The 25,468-nt window shown below is 39.7% G+C and overlaps 2 protein-coding genes and 1 long non-coding RNA gene across 5 annotated transcripts in view; 2 read left to right on the top strand and 1 right to left on the bottom strand.

Annotated features, from left to right (window-relative positions):
- LOC137278022 (ras-related protein Rab-32-like) overlaps positions 1-10,958 on the top strand; it is a 31,054-nt gene extending 20,096 nt beyond the window's left edge. For all 3 annotated transcript variants that reach the window (XM_067810058.1, XM_067810056.1, XM_067810057.1), the window contains 5 exons: positions 1,251-1,376; positions 3,837-3,915; positions 4,424-4,605; positions 5,637-5,780; positions 6,637-10,958. In XM_067810058.1, the coding sequence (XP_067666159.1) occupies positions 1,251-1,376; positions 3,837-3,915; positions 4,424-4,605; positions 5,637-5,780; positions 6,637-6,753 (648 nt within the window). In that variant the 3' untranslated portion in view covers positions 6,754-10,958. The remainder of the gene's footprint in view (positions 1-1,250; positions 1,377-3,836; positions 3,916-4,423; positions 4,606-5,636; positions 5,781-6,636) is intronic.
- Positions 1-25,468, bottom strand: part of LOC137278034 (uncharacterized) — a 173,767-nt gene that overhangs the window by 76,302 nt on the left and 71,997 nt on the right. The window lies entirely within an intron of this gene.
- On the top strand, positions 12,416-24,086 carry LOC137278020 (mesenchyme-specific cell surface glycoprotein-like). Its single transcript, XM_067810055.1, has 11 exons — positions 12,416-12,518; positions 14,145-14,342; positions 15,454-15,687; positions 16,065-16,254; positions 16,539-16,668; positions 17,373-17,487; positions 18,070-18,249; positions 19,373-19,444; positions 20,598-20,842; positions 22,297-22,517; positions 23,172-24,086. The coding sequence occupies exons 2-11, from the start codon at positions 14,150-14,152 to the stop codon at positions 23,293-23,295; spliced, it is 1,704 nt and encodes a 567-aa protein (XP_067666156.1). The 5' UTR covers positions 12,416-12,518; positions 14,145-14,149; the 3' UTR covers positions 23,296-24,086.

Raw genomic sequence — 25,468 nt, 5'->3', positions numbered from 1 at the left:
GAAGTTCACCTCAACGCATCAAATGTATCATTATTATGGTCAATACCGTATTCAACATACATGTAATAAGCACCGCTATTAGGATTGCATAATATGCAGAGCCATAGCATCATTTTCTGGATGTTTCATCCAGTCGGAAACCATCTGTTACATCACATTTGATGCGGATGTTCATCAAGATATGACAGTGTGTATTAGAGATACATACTCCAGATTCTTCATCATGTGAAATCCAGCACTCACAACCACTCACATAAAATGTGTCCTGACCTCTTTAAAAAGTACCAAAGGGAGTACTTTTTAAAGTCATGAACACACAGATATCTATCATACAGTAGTGAACAAAACCATATCTGATAATATAAGAAGAAATTTATGTCAGTGTCTTTATTATGAAAAATACAACATTCTGAGTATATTCTTCCTGTGTCATCAGATAAAACATATGAAGTAGAAGCTGACATCCATAACTTTCCCCCATTATTACATTATCAACACACCTGTAGATGACATTGAAGGATTTGTTTATGGATGGTAATAGTTACTTAAAGATGTATAATCAGTGCATGAAATAGCGTCTGCCCGGTGGCCCAGTGCTTGTTAGTTACACTGCGAGCTTACAACTTTATTTTACAGCCAGCCCTGTGGGGCAGTACATTTTCCATGGGCATATATTTTACCATGTCATTGACTACGGGTCATATTTCGAATATAGTTTACAATTGTTTTAGCTAGATGACATATGTATAGTTCATGATCTGTCAAACCTTAACTTCCACAGATCAGTCTACCATTTTGTCTAACACTAAACGTAGTTGGTCTAAAGAATGCTTTCATTGACCAAGTTGTATTTGTTAAATTTGCAGTTGCACATGTTTACTTTTCACAAGGAGAGTTACATATCCCCTGTGCTCAGTGCATGAAGAACATGTAGAGATTATTCTTGAGAAGATACTGACCATTCTGACTTTGCCTGTTTTTCTGATTCGGATGGCAGTGACACTAAATGAATTAATAGTGACCACCAAGTTGTGCTTTTTAAATTTTGCTTTCGCATATTTTTAAGTTTACCTCACTACAAGTAATTCATTAATTACATTATTTTAACATCTTATCTCAGTTTCCTGTTTTTAGTACAGGGCTGGTCACATGTTCAAAAGACCAGCAACATTTTTCAGTTATCAGCCCTGTGAGCTTCCTGTTCAGCATTGTGTGATCAGTAATCAGCTAATGACCTATGTTTGTTGCAGGCTGGTGGAGGAGAAAAGAAGGAACACCTGTACAAGATCCTGGTGATTGGAGAGCTGGGCACAGGCAAGACCAGCATCATCAAACGATATGTCCATCAGTTCTTCTCACAACACTACAGAGCGACTGTATCCTTCAGTAGATAACCAACATTGAAATCTGTATATTAGAGTATGAGGATGTATCTAGATGTGCTTCCCTTTCGGCCAATATCTACATGAAATATCAGTAACAATTCCAGAGTTGGATACAGAATTAATATTTTGAGATGATGATATTGGTTTGTGCATCATAAAAAAGTTCCAAGGTATACGTTCCAATAAATCCACTATACCCTGGATGCATCTACGGCTGGTTTTTTATCCAATCAGGTGTCTGGGCTGGGAGTTTGAGCATACCAGTCAGTTTTGCCTCACTTGTTATCCATCCGATGTCAACTTGACAACGCAAATGATGCAGAGGTACTCTGAAACAGGTAGAACTAGTTTTTGCATATATTTTTTTAAAGATTCAATCCTGACACTTTGTGTATATGATTTCCCATAAAATGTGAATCGTAATGTGAACATAAACCTCTCCTGCTACAGTTACTACCTTTGTTAACACTGGCAACGCACTGTAACAGCGGCTTAGCTGATTGGCTACTTTGAGAATGCGGAACCAGCAAAGGGAGGTAATAAAATTATTGAGCCGAGTCATACGTGCATCCAGTACGTGAAGTGTTAAATACACAGAAATGCATGGATTTGAGGAGAATCCCACTTTTGGACAGAAGAAGAATTTCATTTAATGTCAGCTAAGGTGGACAGGGTTCTTGGTTTTACCTAAGATATGTCCCGAGCAGAGTCCAAAATTCTTTAGAACTTTTGAAAACCAATTGAACTAGTTATGCCTGAGTTACTAGCCCACAAAAAAATTTTCAAGCCTGAAATTTGAATGATAAAACTAAGCAAAATATTACGAAAGGTAAAAGACCATCAGAAACAAATAAGAAAACATGTTTGTATTTGTGAAAAATGTTGGTTATGTTAACAAAACCTAAGTAAGTCATCATAAAGTTGCAGATATGATGAACATTTTTATCAGGCCATAATTTTGCATCAGTTAAGAGTGTACTATAACTTAACAAGTCAGAGAAAGGGATATTCTTAAAAAAATGACCCCATGAAAATTCATTAGCCATTCAGGCAGAGATTTACTGGCCCAATTGGATTTTTGCAGGTCAATGGCTGTTTTCGCACACTCATCCTAGGAGCAGACCCCTGACCCCCAATGGTGCTTTTCCATCCAGCAATCAGTAACCACATGCATTGGTTTGGCATCCTGATAAAATTTGCCATATCTAGTTAAAAAAAGGTTGATCTGATGTAGCTAGAATATTGCTGATGTCCGTACAAAAAGAACCTATGCACTGTAATAATAATAATATGTGTATTTATAATGCGCTGAATTCCACACATAAAGCATGCTCAGAGCGCTACATTGTATTTTTTCCCTCCATCACCGGATGTCAATCTCAACAGCACATCGTATTTCAATCTCAGCTCCCTGGGGAGTATACAACTCTTGCTGCCACTAGGCGCACTGAGTTTATTGTGGCTCTCTCATCCTAACAAGGTACCCAATTGACAGCTGGGTGGACTGGGACACATAGTCACAGCACTTGTCAAGTTTTTGCAACCATGCATGACCATTATGTTCAGTTGCGACATACAATAATGTTTTTTGTGTAAACCTCTCCTGTATAAATGTAGAACAGTGTCGTACTGTTTGTAGCCCATCTACCATGTTCTACAGGTCAGCAAACATACTCCTCATGTACCGAACAGGCCTGACCTAGTTATTTCCCATGTGAACATACTGTCACGTTTTTCTATGATTATTGAGACTACTTCAGATTTTGTTTGATTTTTAACATACTGGAAATATTTACAAGATCTAAAAAATATATAAAATACAAGATAATATAGTATAGTATACTGTCCTTGTTGTGTGACGCTGGTGAATGATTTGTCATTACATTAAGAGACAGGAACTTCACACGGAACTGCACATGAAAGAACACTTGACTCTTGTGCTTTTTGAGTTGTTGATGATAATGTGGTTGTAATTAGCACATGATTAGATTGGATGTTGGTTTGACAAGGAACTGGAAACCATGGAGGTGGATTCAGTTGGAAATGACTATTCTGAATAGATGAAACCCAACAGTTAATAGCATAGGGGTTACTTCCATGGTTATATACGACTTCTTTGTTACATGAGGGTGTTTAGGTAGCCTTGTTGGTAAAGCGTTCGCTCATTGTAACCCCGGGTTCGATTTCCCTCATGGATACAATGTTTGAAGCCCATTTCTGTATATTGCTGGAATATTGCAATAAGTGTCTCAAAAACACACTCACTCGTCGTCAAAAAAACATCATCTGTTTGATAATGGCGTTATATATGGCATCTAAAAATCTAACTGTTGCATAGCAATGCTTCCCTTGTGCATCATGTCAACTTCTGTATACCACTCAAAGAAGTTACCATGGTTACTGCTGTTATTATTTCAGTGTTTCAGTGATGTTGCCTTAACGTTCATTCAGATTGGTGTAGACTTTGCTTTAAAAGTGTTGAACTGGGATGCAGATACGCTGATCCGACTGCAGTTATGGGATATTGCAGGTATGTGAGGTTAAGTAAGGTTGTAATGAGATCAAACATCTTTCCCTAGTCTGTATCTCAGCGAACCACATTACTTTCCTTTCCACCCTGCCATGTCTGCAATGCAGACGTTTTGATAAAGCTTTCCCTAGGTTTTCTTCTTTTCATTATAAATGGAATCATTAGTTTCTATCAAACTAGTGTATATTCTGAGCTTTGGTCTAATGTGTCCCAAGTGCTAGGGCTTTCACTGAGGGGTCTCTCTTACTCCACTTATTTATCATTGTTAGGACTTGTTAACCAAGAAACCTCTTCCCTAACAGCTATTTAACAGCTAACTTTGGTACCTCCAGACATGGCTAGAACAACTAACCTGAATACCCCTTCTGACTTTACTAGAACAGCTAAGCTACGCACCCTTTTGATTTGAGTAGAACAGCTAGTGATAGTTTCACCTCCCTAGGCTGGACTAGAACAGCTTGATATATTTTGACTGTTATATCTCCATGGCGTGTTGTGTGTGTGACAGGCCAGGAGCGGTTCGGGAACATGACCAGGGTGTATTACAAGGAAGCTGTAGGTGCCTTTGTAGTGTTTGATGTCACGCGGACGTCCACGTTTGAGGCAGTCACCAAGTGGAAGAATGACCTTGACAGTAAAGTCCAGCTGCCAGATGGATCTCCTGTACCTTGTGTATTGCTAGCTAACAAAGTAAGTCTTGTTCAGATTCATGTGCTGTAACATAATCTTGTTTGACTGAAAGGTGAAGGAAGACGATTGATAATTGATGGTGATGTTTGTGATGCTTTATTGTGATCAGGTAAAGCAGCTGCTAGACGATAATAATGATGATAATGATGATGACAATAGTGTTTTTTATGTAATGTCAAGATGATGATGATGATGATGATGATTATTGTGATGTGTGAAGGAGGGGCTAGATGATGATGATGTTTGTAATGATGATGATTATGATTGTGATGTGTGAAGGAGGGGCTAGATGATGATTATGATGTTTGTAATGATGATGATGATGTTTGTAATGATGATGATGATGATGATGATGATGATGATGATGATGATGTTTGTAATGATGATGATGTTTGTGATGATGATGATGATGTTTGTAATGATGATGTTTGTAATGATGATAATGATGATGATGTTTGTAATGATGATGATGTTTGTAATGATGATGTTGATGATGATGATGATGATGTTTGTGATGATGATGATGATGTTTGTAATGATGATGATGATGATGTTTGTAATGATGATGATGTTTGTAATGATGATGATGATTGTGATGATTGTGATGTGTGAAGGAGGAGCTAGATGATGTTGATGATGTTTGTAATGATGATGATGATTGTGATGTGTGAAGGAGGGGCTAGATGATGTTGATGATGATGATGATGATGATGATGATTGTGATGTGTGAAGGAGGGGCTAGATGATGTTGATGATGTTTGTAATGATGATGATTGTGATGTGTGAATGAGGGGCTAGATTATGTTGATGATGATGATGATGATGATGATGATGATTGTGATGATGATTGTGATGTGTGAAGGAGGGGTTAGATGATGATGATGTTTGTGATGATTGTGATGTGTGAAGGAGGGGCTAGATGATGATGATGATGTTTGTGATGATGATGATGATGATGATGTGATGTGTGAAGGAGGGGCTAGATGATGATGATGATGTTTCTAATGATGATGATGTTTGTGATGTTGTAGTGTGACCAGGCAAAGGAGGGGCTAGTCAACAATGCGTCTCAGATGGATGACTTCTGCACAGAGAAGGGTTTTATCGGCTGGTATGAAACGTCAGCCAAAGAAAATATCAACATTGACGAGGCAGCTAGGTTTTTAGTAACTAAAGTAAGTAGTCCAGTACTTGATGTTTGTATTAGTCGGATAAACTAAGTTTGGCATTGTTAAGTTTTAGACAGTATTTTACGATATGCTAGTGTCATGTTTGGAAAATACAATGTATTAGACTTGAACACAATCTGGGTAACCCAGGGGGAACCAAGTAACCACAGGCCACTATCTACAGATCATATATCAGCTCTAAATGCTTGCAGAGGTTTGTGTTTAGGGACTGTTCGTAATTTATCACTAGGGAGGGGTGATGATGATTTTAAAGTGCTGTCACCCATTTTTGGTCCAGCGGAGGTACAGGGGGGTCATCAATATTGTCTACATGTTCTGGGGGCTGGGTCACTGATTTTGTACATGACACAAGCCGTGGGGTCACTTACTTGTACATTAATTTTAGAGGTGGGGGAGTTGTAATTCACATTGTACATGCAACTCCATAAAAATCATCATCACCCATGTCACTCTGACACTGAAACAAATGTATGCAGTACAACCCTTGCAAGCTGATAATTGTTAGCAGACAAGGTTGTTACAGTTGGAGAAACTGAATAGAGTGGGCTCTTTCTATTATATTTAATGCGAATAATTTAAGAAGTTGTTCCCATGTACATGTAATTTCCTTTTCCAGATCCTAGATTTTTCTCTATAAGCACCAATACCAAATGTTTCTGCCTTCTCAGTTTTAATGGAATAACCTTTTATAGCATACTCCCCTAGCAAAGTGTCTCCAATCAAGGAAACTCATGTAGTCACATTATCTCAGAAAAGTAGATGCCGACTTGGTAAACCTAATTGTAACTGCATGTATTATTGCATTTGTCCTGTACTTAATGATTTCATGTGCCAACTTCAGATTTTGAAGAAAGATCAGGAAATGAGGTTAGGAGACGATGACAAAGATCGGGAGAAGATCTCTCTTGATGGACCTAATTCACAAGGCAAGTCGGAGAAGAAAGCAACATGCTGCTGACAGAGATGGGAAGTCACGTGACGCGGACCACAAGCCACGCACCGTGAGCTGTTGTCATCTTGGTGCTCTGTGAAATGCCATTCATCGTATACCTTGTCATGGAGCTTCATTCTGTCATCCCACCAGATGAATTCATATCTTGATAAGGTTTTATCCCATCCCTCATGAGTATGGGTTCCTTTGTTACATCTGACTGTGTTTGTGGTGCTCATCTCAGTCCATGGTTCATTCTGTCAGCTTGTGTCTTCATTACAAATATGCTCTGTGATGAGGTAGAGTTATCTACCTTAGATATAATCGAAAATTTCAATCACTGTCATGTTATTATCACTTAAACGAGGATACTTGATGTTAAAGTGTTAAAAAAACAAATGTGCAACACAACTCTTGATAGTGATCATAACTTAAGTCATTGTATTTAAATATACATTTGAAAGAATCAGATTTGGGAATTGCAGAATGATAGCTATCAACAGGCCTATCAAGCATGAAGTGCATAGAATGTTATAAGATAATATGGTATGTACCATACCTGTTGTACTAGACTAGTTACAAACTGAGGAGAGTGACAAATCATAGTTTATTCTAGGTCCCGTTTTCTGTTGGACTGAATGTGTTCCTGGCATTAAGAACATTGCATGATGACAGAGGACTGGGTCGACACGGATGTCATCTCCATTTTCCCCTCAGTCTTTAGTGTAGCGTTTATGTACAGGTGCTAATATATGTCCAGCAAGTCAGATGTTGGTATCTGTATGAAGTGCTGCATTCAAAGTCTAAGGAAGTTGGTATTCATTTGCCACCTCATCTTCATTAACCCCCTGCTTCTAAATGTGGCTCACAGATGCTGGTTTAGTTTGTGTTCTGTGTGATTGTTCTGTGCCACCTCCAGAAACCTAGCTTTCACAAGTGCAAGCCAAGTTGTGAGCGTCTTTGCGTGAGTAATCATCAGCTGTTGATATTCAAGAATCACTGAGAATGTTTAGTGTGAGATAGGTTTGAGCCAATAGTATTTTCCAGGTCAAAGCGTAATGATGGTGATAATTAACATTGTGTTCTTAGGAATAGAACCATGACTGCCTGCTTGAAAAGCCAACACCATGTGTTATGCTTCCTGTCAGTCCAGTGCCGTTTCAGTGTCTGCAATAAGACAACCAGAGAGAATTTTAGAGTTGCTTCAGTTTTAGATATTTTCAATCTAATATTAATAAGATCTTTGTTCTCACTACTACTACACGAAGATCTTAGGTCATTCCTCTACTTCTACATCTTCTACTTTACGACACAAATTGTTTCACATTGTACAAGTTGATGAGTCAGTAATGAAGCACTTAAAGGATAACAGCTTCTTGTTTATTGCATAGAGCAACATTTCAGTTTAGATTCTTAACCTGACCTCAAGCTATATAACAGGGTAAGACTCTCCATCAAGACATCACTTTGTGCCGTAAACAAGACGTTATTCATGAAATCATATCTTGATCAAAACATGGATGAGATCACAAGTTCCATGACAGAAATAGTTGTATAGCCCACATCTATTGCTCAGAATACCCTGTGTTAATAGTTGGAGGCTGTATAATATCACATTCCCAGTCAGTACCCATCGGAGCTCTGTTTGGTCACTCTGACTTGCCCGGTATTGCGATGGTTCTCAGGTTTTTCACTAGTGGCAGTGAGAACTAATGGTCCTACTATATATTAAATCTTTGGTTGATAATGCTTTTTCAAATATTCGTGCTTAGCAAAGAAATGAGACATGAATAGAACACAACTGTTTGGGCTGTTCATTTAATATTCATGATATGTATCATGGTTTAACAATTATTAAGTTGTGTGTTGACTTTTAAATCAATATACACTCCTCAAACATGTGTTTATGCAATTACTGAGGAAAGGAGTTGTTTCTTTAGAATGATGTCACAGTAACATTCTTTTAGCATTTTCATATCAGACTTTTTAATTTATCAATTTATTAGCCTAGTTTGACGAGCTGTCAAACAAACAGTTTGATTATTGATCAGTGTTTATTTGTTACTTTTTAGCTATTTGTCAGATAAATACTGTTTGAGTCCAACAGACGGTGTGTCTCAACCACATGACAAGGTTCTGTGCCATGCATGCTGTGTAAATACTTTGTTCTTTTGTCAAACAGGCCAATGGATACTAAGGATAGTTTTTATAAAACCTCAGTCATACCCTGCTACCCTCAACCTTTTGCCACTTAGTGTATCCTTTAAAGAGTCTTTATTAAAATATTTTAAGGAATTCTCATGTTTTATGCTTAGAATAACTGTTTGTAATGTAGACTCATTCTAAGAGGGACTGCTAGACTCAGTGCCAACTATGCAGTGCCACCATGATTCCTGAATTAAGGTATCCAAGTTAAGGGGTAACAACAGGTTTTGTTCACCTCAAGACCAAATATTTCTTCCAAATCTAAGCCCTCGCTAAGATAGGACAAAATGCTAACACAAAAGTAGATTGTTGCAGAAATACAGTTTAACATTTACAGCTACCACCAACCAAACATTCTGAAATACATTTGAGGGGACCTATGTGTCTTCTAACTTCACATTTCTAAACAAAGCTAGCACTCACATTCCTGGTGTCTTGAAACATCCACAATTAGTTTATTTCTAAATTTAAACAAATGATGGAACAGAATCTTGGCTTCTTATAAATCACTAGGGGATGGAGGAGCTTAGATATTGAATTTCTCATACTGCTTGCAGTCATTCATTGCTAATACTATGATGAAAATGCCAACATAAAATCCTTTGAGCTTCACTGATACTGTTGTTGGTGTCCTTGCAATTGTATGGGTGCATTTTGCAAGTGGTAAGTCAAACAATACTCACTTCACAACAGGGTTGGGAATTTCATTTTTATGTATGAAGGTTCAAATCCACATGTGAACCTTAACTGGAAGTCATGATGACGCTATCACATATGGATGAAGACATTAAAATGTCTTGTCCCCAAACTGTTCATCCTTTACACCCTGATTTTACCTTGTGTGTTTAGTTGACCGTATGAAGACAATAGGTAAGGTTCATGGAAGCAAGGATCAGGCATTCAGTATTTTGACAGGCTAGAGTTCCTAAGGGTTAAAAACTTCTGAGGGTACTTTATGTAAGTGTAACTTTTTCTGACTGCAGCTAAAGACAATTTCTCTACAAAGTCAGTATGATAGAATCTACGAACAGCAAGAAATTTCTCTTTTCATTGGAGCAGGATGGTAAATGTTTGAGGTTCTGCATGCTACGCCGAGTTTCCGGAGTGTCTAACACACAGTACTTTGTAGAGGATTTAGTGAAATTCATTGTTTTTTAATGCTGATGTTGAAAAACTATACAACTAGTACTTCTAGCCTATAAAAAGGAAAATGTGAGCATGAAGCTTTGAAAATTTAATCTGCAGAATGTCATAATGTTATTATTTTGTCTTGGAACAGTTGAACTGTGTCTTCCTGATGTGAATGGCCAGAGGGGAACCAAGAATATCTTTTTAGTCTAATTGTACATGTACATATTTGCTATTCCATTGTAAATACACTATTTTCAATCTGATATTCAGTGAAAATGATTCTTGATATGTAGGCAGAGCATAGTGAATAAGGAGTTTGTTTTGAAGGTCTTTACCTGGAAGAATGTACTGGGAATGGTATTGTCCTTTGAAAATGCCTTTTCTCTGTACACATGTTCATGTTGATCTCTAATTCTCAAAATGCCCCCTTTTCAATTATGTATTGTTTATAAGGATTTCATGCCTGTGTGTCTAAAAATATTCTGTTCATTCTAACAAGACAGCCATTCACCACTCACCTAGAATGAATTTTGTTTTTGACATGACAAAAGGGATGAACATCTAATGATGGTTATAATGTGGTTATTTATGAATATGATTGATTTGAAAAATGTATGTATAATAGAGATAATATTATCTATATGCTGATTATTCTTTGTTCATGATTATCCTGTTTATGCTTTACAATAAATGAGTTCTTTTAATGCTAATGAAGCAAGAAGGTCAAGGACAAGCAGCCAATCAGAAAGCTTGTTACAAAAGTACTATGGTGTAAAGAAATTGTATTATATTAAATACTAGATAGAGAGTATATGTATTGTTTGATAGTTTTTTCTAAGTATATATTATCTAATCATACTTAATATAGTTACTGAATAAATGAGCATAGTTTTCAATGCTTTGTTTGTTATTACTTCTCAAGGCAGTGGTATATATTTGCACCAATTTAATTTCTTTCTTAACTGTAGTGCTCCCATTCTTTCTGTGTTGATCCTGGTGAATGACGTAAAACAACGCTCCCTTATAACAGTGTCATTAATGATAACCAGTGGTTTGTCACTGTTGGCACCTAGAAGAGCAAAACATTTTTGTTGGGTTGTTGTGTTACACAGCACTCATCAAAATTCTAGTCTGTAAATAATAGAGTCTTGCCAAGCAAATCCAGTGATCAACATCATGAGCATAGACAGCTGGCATATGATAGGTGCCAACCAAGTCAGCAAGCCTGACCACCAGATCCTGAGCAAACCCATGGAATCTGTGGACTATATTTTGTGCTATGGAATAAACCAGCTCAGGAATTGCTTCTTCTCATGTCAGTGACTTAATGAAACTGTAACTTTAATCTGACCTTGGTCTCATGAAGGACCACACATACAAAGAGACATCTATGTAATTGGAACCATTATCAGATATTCTAAATGTAACTGACAAAGACATAGTACATTCAATAGGCCAATCAGCATTGTGACTTTTAATAATTTTTAATGTAACAAGTGGAAAAGCAAATCTGATTTATGTCTCTGGACACAGCACTAAAGGAAGGAAAGCTTGAATTTTAAAATGCTATCCTTACCAGCTACAACATCAACAGCCCAAAGGCTGTGTTACCTTTCTATGAGTTTCAATTTCAGAATATCTGTTATAAAGGCATTGGACGGGTCTAAAATGAAACGCTTGATGATTGTTAACTTGCACGACCTTTTGTGATGGTTTTGTGTCCTATCAGAATCAAAGATTGTGTCACCTAACTAACCATGTCTGAGATAACACTTTGTAGGGGAAAGGTTGCCTCGCCGTCGGAGGCGCCGCAATTAGCAGTGCAGGGTTGCGTCCCTTGGGCAGTAACGTGTTTTGCATTGATTATGTTACAGAGTTTGTCAATACCTTATCCCTGCTCATGGATGTAACCGATGAGGTAGACATCAAGTAGACCCCCATGATACAACTGGAACACTGCTCAAAGCATGTATACCCAGCTCACTCGAGTATGAAGGGGTGCATCGATGGTTGAATGTTGTCCAGATGTGAAGTCATGTGTTACATGAGGCTTACGGATGTTTTCAACTGTCCAATCGGTCTTACACCCTTATATGTCAATCCAGATAATTCAGCCTGTTTCATAAGTGAATTTATCAAGATTGACCTTAGTTTGAAGACGGTTCAAGAACAGGTCACTGTGGAATCGAAATAGTCACCTCTTAATAACACATTCCAGAAATGTCGGAATAATACAAGTTCTTGCCGCACAAGTAACACCTCATATGGGTTGAACCTGTGTCATTGGTATGTGTTTGGAAGATTTTTATATTTGTTAGAAGTACATTTTATGATAATACTACAGGGGCTCCTCAAGTCTAGAATTGCGATTGCATTATCAGATTAACGGTGCCATGCAAATCACTGCTCACCTCTGCCTGTACTTCACGACCACTTTGCTTTAGGCCACCGCACAGGTAAGACCACTGGACGAGCACCTCAGTGCGAATATTTAATATATGTGTACCTTTCCTCAGATTTAAGTGGTTCTTTTACAGCGTTAAACGCTAAAGAAAAGATAGACGTATTCATTGAAATTAATTATTAACTTGACAGACACTTAATTTATCGACTTACTAGTTTGGGCTTTTTTGGTAGTTCTCTGTATGTTTAAAATCTTGTCAGACTCTCCTTGACCCATGTGGGTTTAAAAATGAAAAGTCACATCTGGAAATGTCCCTACATTGTATGCTGATGAACAAATATCGGTTTTTCTTAACAATGAGCGAAGATTGTACAGGCTTAAAGAACTTCATTGTCATGTGTAGAAGTGAATTTGAGAAAACGTAATTCGTTAAAATATAAATACATGGTAGTATATTTGAAAATTGGAGCTTCTCAAAACAGCTTTGGTATGACTGCTGAATGTAGATAACGCCATGACGTCGATCGGGTACTCTTCGAACGTCTTCTGAACTTTGAACTTTTATCAGCAAGCTTTGCGTGCAGGCTGTTATTTTCAGTTTCCAAACTGAAAAACGGTTAACCCAGAAATCCCAATTAACAACAAAGAAATGTTGTAAATTAACAGCTGTGTTCTAATATTAACCAATCTATACAATGTACTGCGAAGTAATTACAACGGTAGTATGCATCAGAATACCAGCACAATGACTGTATAAATTATAATAGCATAGTAATAGCATATTGTGATAGTAACTGTTCTAAAGTAATATATGCACCCGAAAATATGCAGTCGGTGTTACTACAATCAAGTGAATTAAAATTTCTGTGACTTCGGTTGTCAGCGTGAGAATATGTAGCTGATACTACGGAGAATATTTATCTTTTTTTGTCATATGCCATGTTTATCTTATCTCGTGACCCGAAAGAGATCATATATACAGTCACGTTCCGATAGAAACACGAATTTTGCTTGCTTAGTTTAAAGCGGTAGAAATAGAGGGCTATACAGATGAAAGTGTTCCACAGAAATACTTCCAAACTGGCTGGGTAACAGCGATATATTACATTTCACAATAGACAACATTTCGGGAACTTCGTTGGTTGACACATGTCATCGTATCCCAATCGTATAGATCGGTGCTCATACTGGTGATCACTGAACTGTCTGTTCCAGACTCGAGTGTAGTTGAGGTGGTGGTGAGTGTGGCGTCAAAGAACAAACCAAAGTACCACTCTATATGAACTACAGAACTAGTGGTTGGGAACTGTTTTAAAAAAACCCGATGTCAATACATTAGTGTTTTGATTGTGACTGATAAAACACAAACACTGTGTCCGTGTCCTTGTACCCCGAAATAGATTCACTGAAAGTCATAAATAAAAGACGGAGACAAACATGGCTTACATCTTTTAATGCGTACACGCATAATATGTCTCGGGAATACCATGTTCCAATACAATATAAGATTGCTGGCAAGAGTTGGGACATCACGAAGGACAACGCTATATACACGGTGGTGTATATTCAAATGAACCTATCGCATTCAATTCCTGTCTGTTTATCTCACCGAGATCAGATTGCTGTTGGGTGGATCTTTGAATCTGTGTTACCGACCTGTTTCTTGGTTACCTTGCAGAACCAATGTTACCAAGACTCCACCTTGCTGTTGCCCTGCTGACCCTCATTGGGGTATGCGGTGGCAGGTACGTCATCCGCCCCATGGGTTACCTGAAGCTTCCTTACACCGTCACCCCCACAGAGACATACAAGATCCTGTCGGGGTCAGCAGAGGAGGCGGCATACGACCCTGATGACCAGTTCATCTACGTCGTAGGTACGTTCATCCATAAGACAATAAATTTCTCCTTTCATCATAGGAACTAATGCAATTTGACTTTTCTTCCATCGTTTCCTAATTACATTTATATATGGTTCAACGACGCACCGTGACATATTCCTGCCATTACGTTCGCATGCCTTGAATGTGCTCAATCCACCGGCGACACCTTGAATTGACATAGGCTTGCCTGGAAGTGTTCGCAAACCCACTAAATTCCATTCTGCCCCCACCATCAACAACATCCACCATCACCCCTTTATTTGGATAGGTTTGTCAACATCCTATACCTTGGCGCTATCAATTGTAATAGCTGTTTATAAAACGCCTGTTTCCACGTTGTGCACTACATCACAATTTAAACTGTTAACATTCTTACCTCCCATATAAAGCTAACGCGTCATGATATACCGTATTTCCTGGATTAAACGCATAGTTTTACATTTTCCAACTACTATTTACTTCTGGTGCTTAATCGCAAGCATAGTCATTGTGAAGAATCCTCGCAGAAATCGGGGTCCAAGGTTTAATTATGCTCGATATCTCCAGGCTATACGTTCCGATTAGTCTCCACTATACCCTGGACGCATCTGCGGCTCTGCCAGATAAATTTATTACCTCCCTTGACTGTCTTTTGATCCAATCACGTGTCTACGCTGGGAAGTTGAGCGAACCAATCACAACTCACTTTCGTTTTTTGAATTATCTAACCGATTAAGCTTGGCAACAGAAACAATGCAGAGGTTATTTGGAAGAGGTAGAAGGAGTTCTTGCATGTGTCGTATTAAAGTTTCGGACCTGTCAATTTGCTTGTATGATTTCCCTAAAATCTGAGTCGCACTGCGAGCAAACCTTCGCAGTTGCGACCGCTACCTTTGCTGACACTGGCAAGCTCGTTTATAACGGCGGCCTAGCTGACTGGTTACTGTGAGAAGGCGGAGCCAGCAAAGGGAGGTAATAAATTTATCTGGCAGAGCCGTAGATGAGTCCAGGGTATAGTGGAGACTTATCGGAACGTATACCCTGGAGATATCGAGGATGAGGTTTAATCAGCCTTCGGTCGTTTTACCAAGGAAATGCGGAAGTGAAAGATATATGTTTGTTTCAGGCGATGGATCTCGACTTCTCCACGTGGTGGATGTCTCAAATCCACTGATGCCAACGCGTCTGTTTACCCACGAATTTAGTACTGCTGATGGCATACCTAGAGACGTGGAGGTCTGCGACGGCGAGGTGGTTGTTGCCGTGTCCAACGAAGTACCCGTATTTCCGGGTCACGTGTTCTTTTTCAAGACCTACAAACGAGGCTCTAATAAGATGGACTTGGACGGCAAAGTTACCGGTACATTGCTTCAAAACCATAGTGAAAATCTTGAGAATTGTCAGATTCACTATTACAGTTGTTGTGAATGGATTACACCATTGTTTATGTCAATCGCTACGTTTCATGGGCGGTTAGACTCGGGTATCTTGACAGTCCAGGCAATTCTTATCTAATTGAAAAGACAATGTTTGAGTTTGTCAAAAGACACTAATAAGTGTCTGCCCCCATTTTAAATACATCTACATTGTAGATACTATGGAATATATACATTGATGGGCGACTATCAGTGAAGCAGTGACAAGACAACGTATAGTAAAACATGTCTTGATTGTCGAAGTCCTATCTAATGACTAGAAATGTCATGTGAAACTCACCATGCACACTCTTCCGGACAGTGGGTGAGTTCCCGGATGTTCTGAAGTTCGCACCTGACTGCAAGAGCCTAGTTGTTGGGAATGAGGGGAAGTCGGGGGTTGACTACGCAAAGAGGTACCTGGACCCCGAGGGCTCGCTCACCATCATCACCAAGTCGTTAACAGGCAACCCCTCGGAGAGATTCGTCGACTTCAACAAGTTCAACGACAGGTAGAACGTCCTCACCAGAATATCCACAGACTCACTTCCGTCTGAACACAATGTCTGGGACATAATATACCATGCATAGATGCAATACTGTACACTATTCCACGCTTTCTAACGATGCATCACGGCCATCTTGTTGACTGATCGTGAAAATCAGATCTGTATGCTCTCCAGATGACTTGCGTTAACAAGCAATAACATCTGATGTTAATGAGTTAGATTGAAGTTCAAAAGGTTTCATGTGTTTCAACAAAGCAAATTGTCACAATGTTGCTGATTGCTTCCAGACATGAGATTCGGAGTGTGGCGAAGTCCATTCCGTCGTCGATTCTGTCCTCGCACAGCACAGTCGCACAAGCGCTAGAACCAGAGTACGTGACAGTCCCTACTACCTCAACTGCCTATGTCACGTTCCAGGTGGGTATCTCTGGAACACAAGGTTCAATCAGCACAATTACTTCCCTTGCGCTGACTTGGTGTTTGAATCCCAGAATCGCCCAGTTTATGTTCCTTGGTTTCTCTGTGCCATGCGCGGACATTTGTGTATACCGGCGTCACCTCGGTTTGTTGTCTCAATAAGTTGACACCGTCACGAAGCTGATCAAGCACCACCGAGAATCATAGTTGGTCATCAGTGTTCTGTTATTAGATGGGGTCGGGTGTTCGGTGTGAGAGCTTGGATGCAGCTGATCCATGAAGGTCCGGGTTAGAATACTGGCCTTCTGTAATCCATGTCTGTCGTAAAGAGGCGACAAACGGGATCGGGCTGTCAGACTCGCCTACTTGGTTGACACATGTCATCGGTTCCCAGTTGTGCAGATCGATGCTCATACCGTTGATCACTGGATTGTCTGGTCCAAGCTCCATTATTTACAAAGCGCTGCCATAAAGCTTATATATTGCTGGGTGCGGCGTAAAACTACATTCAATCCACCTGACGTCGTACCCGGAGAGCGTGGGTCAGATTCCAGTATAGCATTTGCATTATTTCAATACATATTGCTCCACAGGTTTAGCTGCCGTTCAGCCTGAAGAATGTTAAGACTTGGTGATCTGCAATGCCATACGGAATGTCCTCTTCTGAGATGCTTTATAACTGACAGCGTTGTTGTTATTCCCAGGAGAACAGCCTTATCGCCCAGATCAATCTGAGGGATGCGACGGTACCTGTTCTGTTTTCCATGCCATACAAAGATTACGGCGACGTCGGAGTGGATGCAAGTGACAAGGATGGAGGTACGACCGTATCGAACAAAGACGCACTCATTTTCGTTGGCAGGGGTTCAAGAGAGTTGCTCCCTACTCGGTGTGAGGATCCCAGAGTTGTAGTTTACATGCTAGATTACCCCGAATATGATCCCTGGTCTGTCAATACAAAGGGGTAAACGTTTGACACTTGCATATCTTTTCATCTGAACTAAACATATTTCTAAGATTGGTTAAAGTTTATACATTTTCGAATTTATTCATTTTATAAGGCAAGCCTATCCGTCTATGCCGGTGTACTGCGATACCTAGGACACATATTTGATGCTGATATTTCGCTTAAGTGAAATTACATTTGGAATGCGTTGACAATAATGGTCACATCGTCAGTCTGCCACACTTGGTTGGTTTACCTCCATTGTAACCTGCTGATCCAGGGTTCCAGTTACGAATTCACACTCACATTTTATCCTAAATTTGTCGCCACAATGTGTTTCTACAGTATGGAATGTTTACTTCTTCCGGTTCATGGTCATTCATCCTTAGACATCAATGTTGTAAATCACCATGTTGAAAACACGTTAAACTATCATATACCAACCCCTGTGTCAGGAATCCATATGCAAAAGTACCCTCTGCGAGGCCTCCGTCAGCCCGACGTCATCAAGAGCCTCGTGTACAACCGCAGGACCTACCTGTTTGTGGTAGACGAGGGTGCAATGTCTTCCTATACCACGACTTCCCACAGCTTTACGTGGAAAGAAGGAGAGAGGGCAAGGATCGTCAGTGCTCGTAAGTGATCTTGACTAGTGTAACACGTTTGAGTTACGCAACTCGGATACGGGTGGTCAATTATAGTATGTCATCTGGACTAGTGTCACACGTTTGAATTATACGCAAATTGGGACACGGGTGGTCCGTTATCGTAAGTCATCTGGACAAGTATCCCATGTTTGAGCTACGCAACTGAGATACGGGTGATCAGTTATCGTAAGTCATCTGGACTAGTGTCCCACGTTTGAGTTCCGCATTTGGGATACGGGTGATCAGTTATCGTAAGTCATCTGGACTAGTGTCCCACGTTTGAGTCACGCAACTGGGATAGGGTGTCATGCAACCATTCAAGTGTATATGCATACTTTAGAAGTCATGGGTTGTCTTACTTTAGAAGTCATTGTTATGACAATCATGGGTTGTCTTCGTTCTTAGCGGGAGTTGGAAAGGGCACTCAGGCCATCTTATTGGGGATCATGGAGATTTACAGCACATCATATTCCTACTCAATACCCTTGCGGGAGTTAGAGCCACAGCAGGGTGGAACTTTTATGTTGACCTTTATTAAACAATCGCTGAGTTAAATGTATCTCTAGCATAACGAGTAATACAGAGGGCAGTACGTTACATTGCTTTGTGGCCGTCCGCATGAAATAACACCAAATATGAAAAGAAAAATAGTTTTAAATATTTATTTTCTGTGCCCGTTTGGGATATTTTGCGGATTTTCTGCTGTAAAATGAGAAAAGCGATCGTTTTGCCCAACTTGCCGAACAAATTTAGTCCAGAAATCTGTGTTTGTCATGGAACGCTTAATTCGACAACGATTGTTTAAGAGAACCACCCTCATTAGCATTTTGTTTGTATAATTCCCCGAATGTTTGGTTTAAAATACTCGTGTGTGCTACATGGAGTTGCCAAGTGCTGTTTTATCTTTAGCTATTCCTGAGCTATTATCTTGATTGCCCGAAGAAACCGTTTGGACAAACTGGTTCATGGTAGTGAGTAATCTATGAAATTGTGATACATGCATTAACAGTTGTGAGAGCTGTGCCGATGGATGTTCATGTCAAGGTGTAACAAGAGGTCAGTCTTAGCTGACGTCATGACGTAGATATTATCCTCCGATTTGTGTTTACAGAGAAAGGATATGACACGAGCTCCATCACCAACGCTTCTTTCCTCGCCGACCTCAACAACGACAGCAAACTAGGTAAGGCTGAACATGTAAGGCACAATGTATTATGCAGCAGATACGTAACAGCTACTGTCCACACTGGTTCTTTAAACATACATCCTCTCGCCTTGGAGAGACGCATATTTTCGAAACAAAGTACCAAAAACTAACATGGAGATGTTTCCCGGAGAGCGGATTCCGCGTTAAATAACAAAAGATGCTGAAGGGTGATACATGTTACTGTCTTGCTTGGCACATGTCATTAAGGGGAACCATTGGGTCAAAATCTGTATACTGTGTTGGTGTTGACTGCCTTTGGTGAGCTGTAGCATGGTATGTTAGTGGGCTTTCACGATGAAACCGACATTAACCTTGGCTAGTACAAGCAGCCACACACTCACGGTCATATATGTGTAAAAGGTAATGATCTAGAACAGAAAGTAGATTTCCTCACCCCCAAAAAGGATACATACATGGACCAAATATCAACTACGTTGAAGGATACATGTATATATCAAGGGGGCGAGCCTTCCCTTTGTCCAGGTGTAATGCCATTTCGTTTATGCTTATTCAATATATATATGACGAATTACATCCAACAATTAATCTTTAATAGATGGTAAAAGTTCTTCTCGCTGACAATCAATACATACACTGGCAATATCTTGAATGGGCTTCAAAACATCTAGACACATATACACAGGTTCACGATTTTTTTCGAGCACCTAATTATATTTCACTATGTAAAACGCCATGATCAGCCTCCCTCAAGACATCTTTGGTGTTGAGATAGGTAGGTCATAAAAGCGTGAACATCTGCACATGTGTGCGAGATGGGTGACTGAAAGAAACTTTTGAAGACAAATAGGAACGTCCAAATTTTCACCACTATTCGGGGCAACATTTATAGATAGTATAGATAAGTTCGAAACAAAGTAGACGGTAAACAACGCCATATGTCTACTTTCCGAGGTGAAGACTCGGTTAGACGTCATCAAGCCATCCTTGTCGTAAGGCACGACAAACGGGTCAGGGTGGCCGCACTCGCTGATTTCGTGCTTGTCATGGCACCCCTTTTGCATATTCTACGAAATCAATCACTGGATTGTTTGGTCCAGACTCAAGTATTTATATACCGCCGTGTGAACACTGATAGACACATTGTTAAAACACAATAAAACGTTTGCAGGGCGTCTGTACGTGAGTCGGATCGACGGGTTGAACCCGTTTACCAGTAAGATAGAGGATATTTATACGTACGGAGGGCGTGGCTTTTCAATATGGGACGCTTCCACCATGGCGATGCTGTACGACAGCGGGGAGGAGCTAGAACGTCGTGCTAGGGACTCCTACTACAACGTTTTCAACACCGATGCTGTCCAGCCCACGGTATACTCTCCTGAAACCCTAAAGGACAGCGTCTCAGACGACATGGTGAGTCATCGACGTTGACATACCAATCTCAGTTGTAAATGTACGGAAACCTAGGTGTTAGTATGTGGTTGTCGTAAAGTTTGACTACACTGGGTATTGGGTGGTCTCAATGACATATCTGTCTGATCATTATAGCCGATAACTATTAGTATGGACTAACGTTCTAATGATATTTAAAGCACAAAAGATATCCCTCGCCTTCTCGGAAAATCTATTAAAATGTAAGAAATGTTGTTGTTTCTATGAAAAGTTCTTGTTGCATAGTATGGGGCTCACCCTATGATGCTAGAATATGTACTTTATGAAGACATATATCCTAAATATAACATGTATCACAACTGACAACACTTTGATAGGCTGTTAGTATTCAGTTCTTTCTAATGGGTGTCGTGCCCTATTACAATCGTAAGCTAGGTACACAGAATGTTTAATCTTGCCTACCTTTTGTCAGACTTCCCTTTTTGGGGAAGTCTCGGTGTCTGAGTGGGTTAGAGCCCTGGCGATTAGATGCCTGTCTCAGAGAGTGTCTCAGATTGTGTATTTTTCTAAATCGTGACACCTTATTTGGAGTGTAGGTTCTGCCAGTCTAAGTTAACGTATCCTCAGTACTTTTCGTTACACTCCACTACTGAGTCTAACAAAACCATATGGGAGGTCGCGTCAGGTAACCTTTGAGATCGACCAGTCAGAACACAGCTTACCAAATCAGGAAAGTAGACATTCGCACATACCTTTTGAACTTTTTTTTATCTCGAAAAGGATCGTACCCGAAAGATTCCGAATGCTATTTAGTGTACGATCCCTTCCGGGTGATGCACACGGCGAACGTTACAACCATGACAACGGTGAGTAAACAGTCCCTGAAAATAGTGTTTGGGGGAATATTCAAGGATGTCATCTTGCGGAAATATTGGCTAATGGTAACCATGTCAACAGAACCACCAAAGCGTATATACAGCTGGTCAAATAACTATGTTATATACAGATTTTTGTGTGTGGAGAGATCTGTGTCGGTAACCTGAATATTTTGAAAGTCCCACCGATCCCTAAATAGTAGCCGTTGTTTGATTGGTTCAATCTATTTAACCGTCTCGCGTTTGATTGGACCGACCTTCTACTAGGTTTTGTTAGACTCAGTGGTGGAGTGTAACAAAATACACTGAGACTAAGTTTACTTAGAGTGAGGTTCTGCTCACATTATCGACCACTGGTTTGTGTAGTCCTTTGAGAATTCATTCAGAGAATATTTATGTCATTGTTTTCCCGTTGTGTACAGAAATTAATATTCCAAATGATATGATATTTCGGCGATATCGTAAACGGAGCACGACTTGGAAAGTTTGTTTTATTGGGAAAATATCAGTTGTCTTCAATATATTTATGATTATGGATGGGTCTTGGCGTTTGTATTTATATATATGTCATCTCTACTGTAATGTTACCCGACACTTCAGGGCCCCAAACCAAATGCAATGGACGTGATCAGAGACAACAACGAGAACTTCATCGTTGTCGGCAGTGAAACAACTGGCATCATCTACCTCTACAACGCCACTCTCAACACCAAGGCCACTGTCGACTTCCAGGACGTGTACAGACGCGGCAAAACAGACTCGCTGTGGTCTCAACTGTATGATGACGATAGCGCCGGAGATATGTCCATCTCTGACATCGGGTAGGTGCCGTGACGTCAGTGACGTGGGATGATACAGAGACGTCATCTGTGATGTAAGCGACGTCATGATTGATTGATACATTTGATATAGAGAGATCACATCAGAAAAAATGGATAGGTACAGCATCATCAGTGACCTCGCGTTGTGGTGAGATGTCATCAGTTACAGCGTTTTAATACATTGATCTGTTTGGGTCGTCCCTCACAGTAACCACGTTGGAACTACTTCAAGAGGCTGGCGAACATACTTTTAGTCTGAATACTTTAAAGATCAAAACTTGCTAATACAAAGTGACTTTGTAGGTGACAAAGTATATATAACATCAGGGATAATCTACAGCTGAGTCAGAGCCTTCTGATGTGTATCATGGTTTGTTGAAGGCCTTTTAATTGTTTAATGATAAATATCACCATTTCCTGCAATTACAGCCGATTCTTCTTTGAGTTGAAAGTGTCGAGTTTGCCCAGTTGAAAGGGGTGGTTGAGTAACGTTATCAGTGAGTGTTGGAGAAAGGAGGCCCGTTTGCGCATGAATGCGTCAAGCTTGACTTATTTACAAACGCTTCAGTTACATCTCAAACCCAACGACTGTTTCATATGACCTGTTCCTGTGAATGTTTAAAGTAGCAAATGCATGTCGCTGGTACGTTTCAGGTTTATCTCAGCCAGCAACAGTCCCACCAACAAGACAATGTTCTATGTGCTGGGGTCAGGCAGCGGCTCCGTGTCTCTATATGAAGTGGAGGATCTTGGGCCCGATCTGCCTGCCTTGCCTTAGTCACAACACGTGGATGCTTGTAACCATAAACTTGTATACAGATTGCTTCATAGAAATATATCATAATGGACAATACTTTATATTTAAACATACAATTAATTTTGTTATAATAACAACGATCATAATTATTCTTTGAACATATTTCTGGAATTGTATGTTGGGTTCAATGTTGTTTTAAACAGTTTTTTGGCATATCGTGGTGTGTCTGCCTAACACATGAGGAAAGACAGATGTGATACAGGACCGTTACCATTTTTGACAGTATAACGACCATGGGTGTGGTGCTGACAAGCCTAGAACACCATCAAATCAATTCAGGTGCACCAGGCCTTGGCAGTTCCACACAGAAAGTAACATGGAGAAGAAGAGTCGGAAGTGACTTCATGTGACAGGCATTTGTCACTCATTTAATTTGTAAATTACCGTAGGCCAATATTTAGTCAAAAAGAAAGAAAAAAGACATATAACCCCCCCAACAAACAAAATAAACAAAAACAAGAAGACACAGTCATCAATATCCACCGTATTACCTCCAATTTCAGTCTGAGTCACATTTGCTGCCACGGAAACGCGAAAAATACTTTATTAAGAATACCCAAACTACCAAAAGGCACTAACACACCACCAGATCTGCCTATGTGCCAACTTTGGTGAAGACATATATTGAATGGTTTTAAAGTTCTGTTCTGGAAATGCTGAATGTGCACGGACAGGTTGCAGGATATAAACCAACCAAACAAAAACACCCAAACATTCATATTCAGAATTTGAATAAAATCATTACTACTTCAGTTAAAACTTTTGTATTACAAAAAGGTTGGGTCAAAGTGAAAACAGTTGTGTGTTCAGGTGCAGACTAACATTTAGAGCTATACCACAACTCCATATCAGTGACATTGTGCTGACAATGCAGAGATTGTAAACAAGGTGACATGTAGATTCAAACCCACAGTATTCCTTGGTGACACTTCACTCCCCAATATCTCTTAGGCTATGAATGGTGTCTAAAACACAATTAACATACAGTGGAAGCTGTCTAAACCATCACTCATCGGGACTGAAGGAATAATCTAGTTTAGACAGTGTGACAGACAAAGCTTATGATAAGTGTGCAAGCCACAGATGGGACTGAGATTTTATGCAGGGGTTGACAACTTGCCGGATTGGACAGATGCCGGTTTTCACAGCTTCCACTGTACATGCAACACCTCATTGACTCAATGTTGTGAAAATGCCCAGTAAAGCGATCACCTGCAGTCTATACAAGGTATGCCATGTTGAATCTAATTATTACCTGGTGGATCCACAAAATAAGAATTAAAATTGGTCTGGGTTGATCACTACTTGAATGTAAAGCATACCCAGAGACAACAAACACATTTAGTTATATATGACCAGCATTTTATTACTGGGATGCCACAGTTACCAATAGGTGCAGCAGCACCCATAACACATGTATCATCCACTTATCACATACACTGGCCAACAGGTTCAGTGTTATCTGGATGATACTTTAGTAACATAGGTATACATCATATAGCATAGTACACAGTACATTGCACTGATTATGTTGAGATTGGCCAGCCCCCCGTGGTGACTACAACCTAGCTACAAGGTAAACATAGATTGTGATACACTTTGGTATCAAAGGAAACAGACTGTGATATACTGTGGTATGGGAAACAGATTGTGGTACACTATGGTATGGGAACAGATTGTGAAAGACTATTGTATGGGAAACAGATTGTGATACATTGTGGTATGGGAAACACAATACCCTAGAGTTTGGCTATAATTACAGAAGCACATGAATGTAAGCAAAGTGATTCCCACAGCTAAATAGGCACTGACTGACTTGGATCATTCCATTTACTGGTTTTAAAAATATTAGAGTAATCCATTACCCAATAATTCATTAAAACATAAGTAATGAATATTACATTACCCATGACTGGCCATTTTTTCAAGGCTACAGAGACATTCAGTATGGCTTTCACTTTTGACAATATTAATGACCAATTTATTTTAAACATTTAGAATAGCAAACTGGGTCAGTTAACTGAATGAATTGACTAGATGACCTGGCTTTGAATCGGACTGTTCACTGGCCATTTTTTCAGGCTACAGAAACCTTCAGTATGGCTTTCACTTTTGACAATAATGACCAATGTAT

The sequence above is a fragment of the Haliotis asinina genome, chromosome 3 (assembly GCF_037392515.1).
Source record: "Haliotis asinina isolate JCU_RB_2024 chromosome 3, JCU_Hal_asi_v2, whole genome shotgun sequence".
NCBI classification, from domain to species: domain Eukaryota; kingdom Metazoa; phylum Mollusca; class Gastropoda; order Lepetellida; family Haliotidae; genus Haliotis; species Haliotis asinina.
The sequence above is the reverse complement of the archived record's forward strand: the minus strand, read 5'-3'. Positions and strand labels throughout refer to the sequence as shown.

Excerpts from the sequence above, each read along its gene's own strand:
- LOC137278020 (XM_067810055.1), top strand. The coding sequence starts at position 14,150 with ATGTTACCAAGACTCCACCTTGCTGTTGCCCTGCTGACCCTCATTGGG. Across the intron at positions 16,255-16,538 it reads TTCAACAAGTTCAACGACAG|ACATGAGATTCGGAGTGTGG; the intron begins GTAGAACGTCCT and ends GATTGCTTCCAG. Across the intron at positions 19,445-20,597 it reads CAACAACGACAGCAAACTAG|GGCGTCTGTACGTGAGTCGG; the intron begins GTAAGGCTGAAC and ends AAACGTTTGCAG.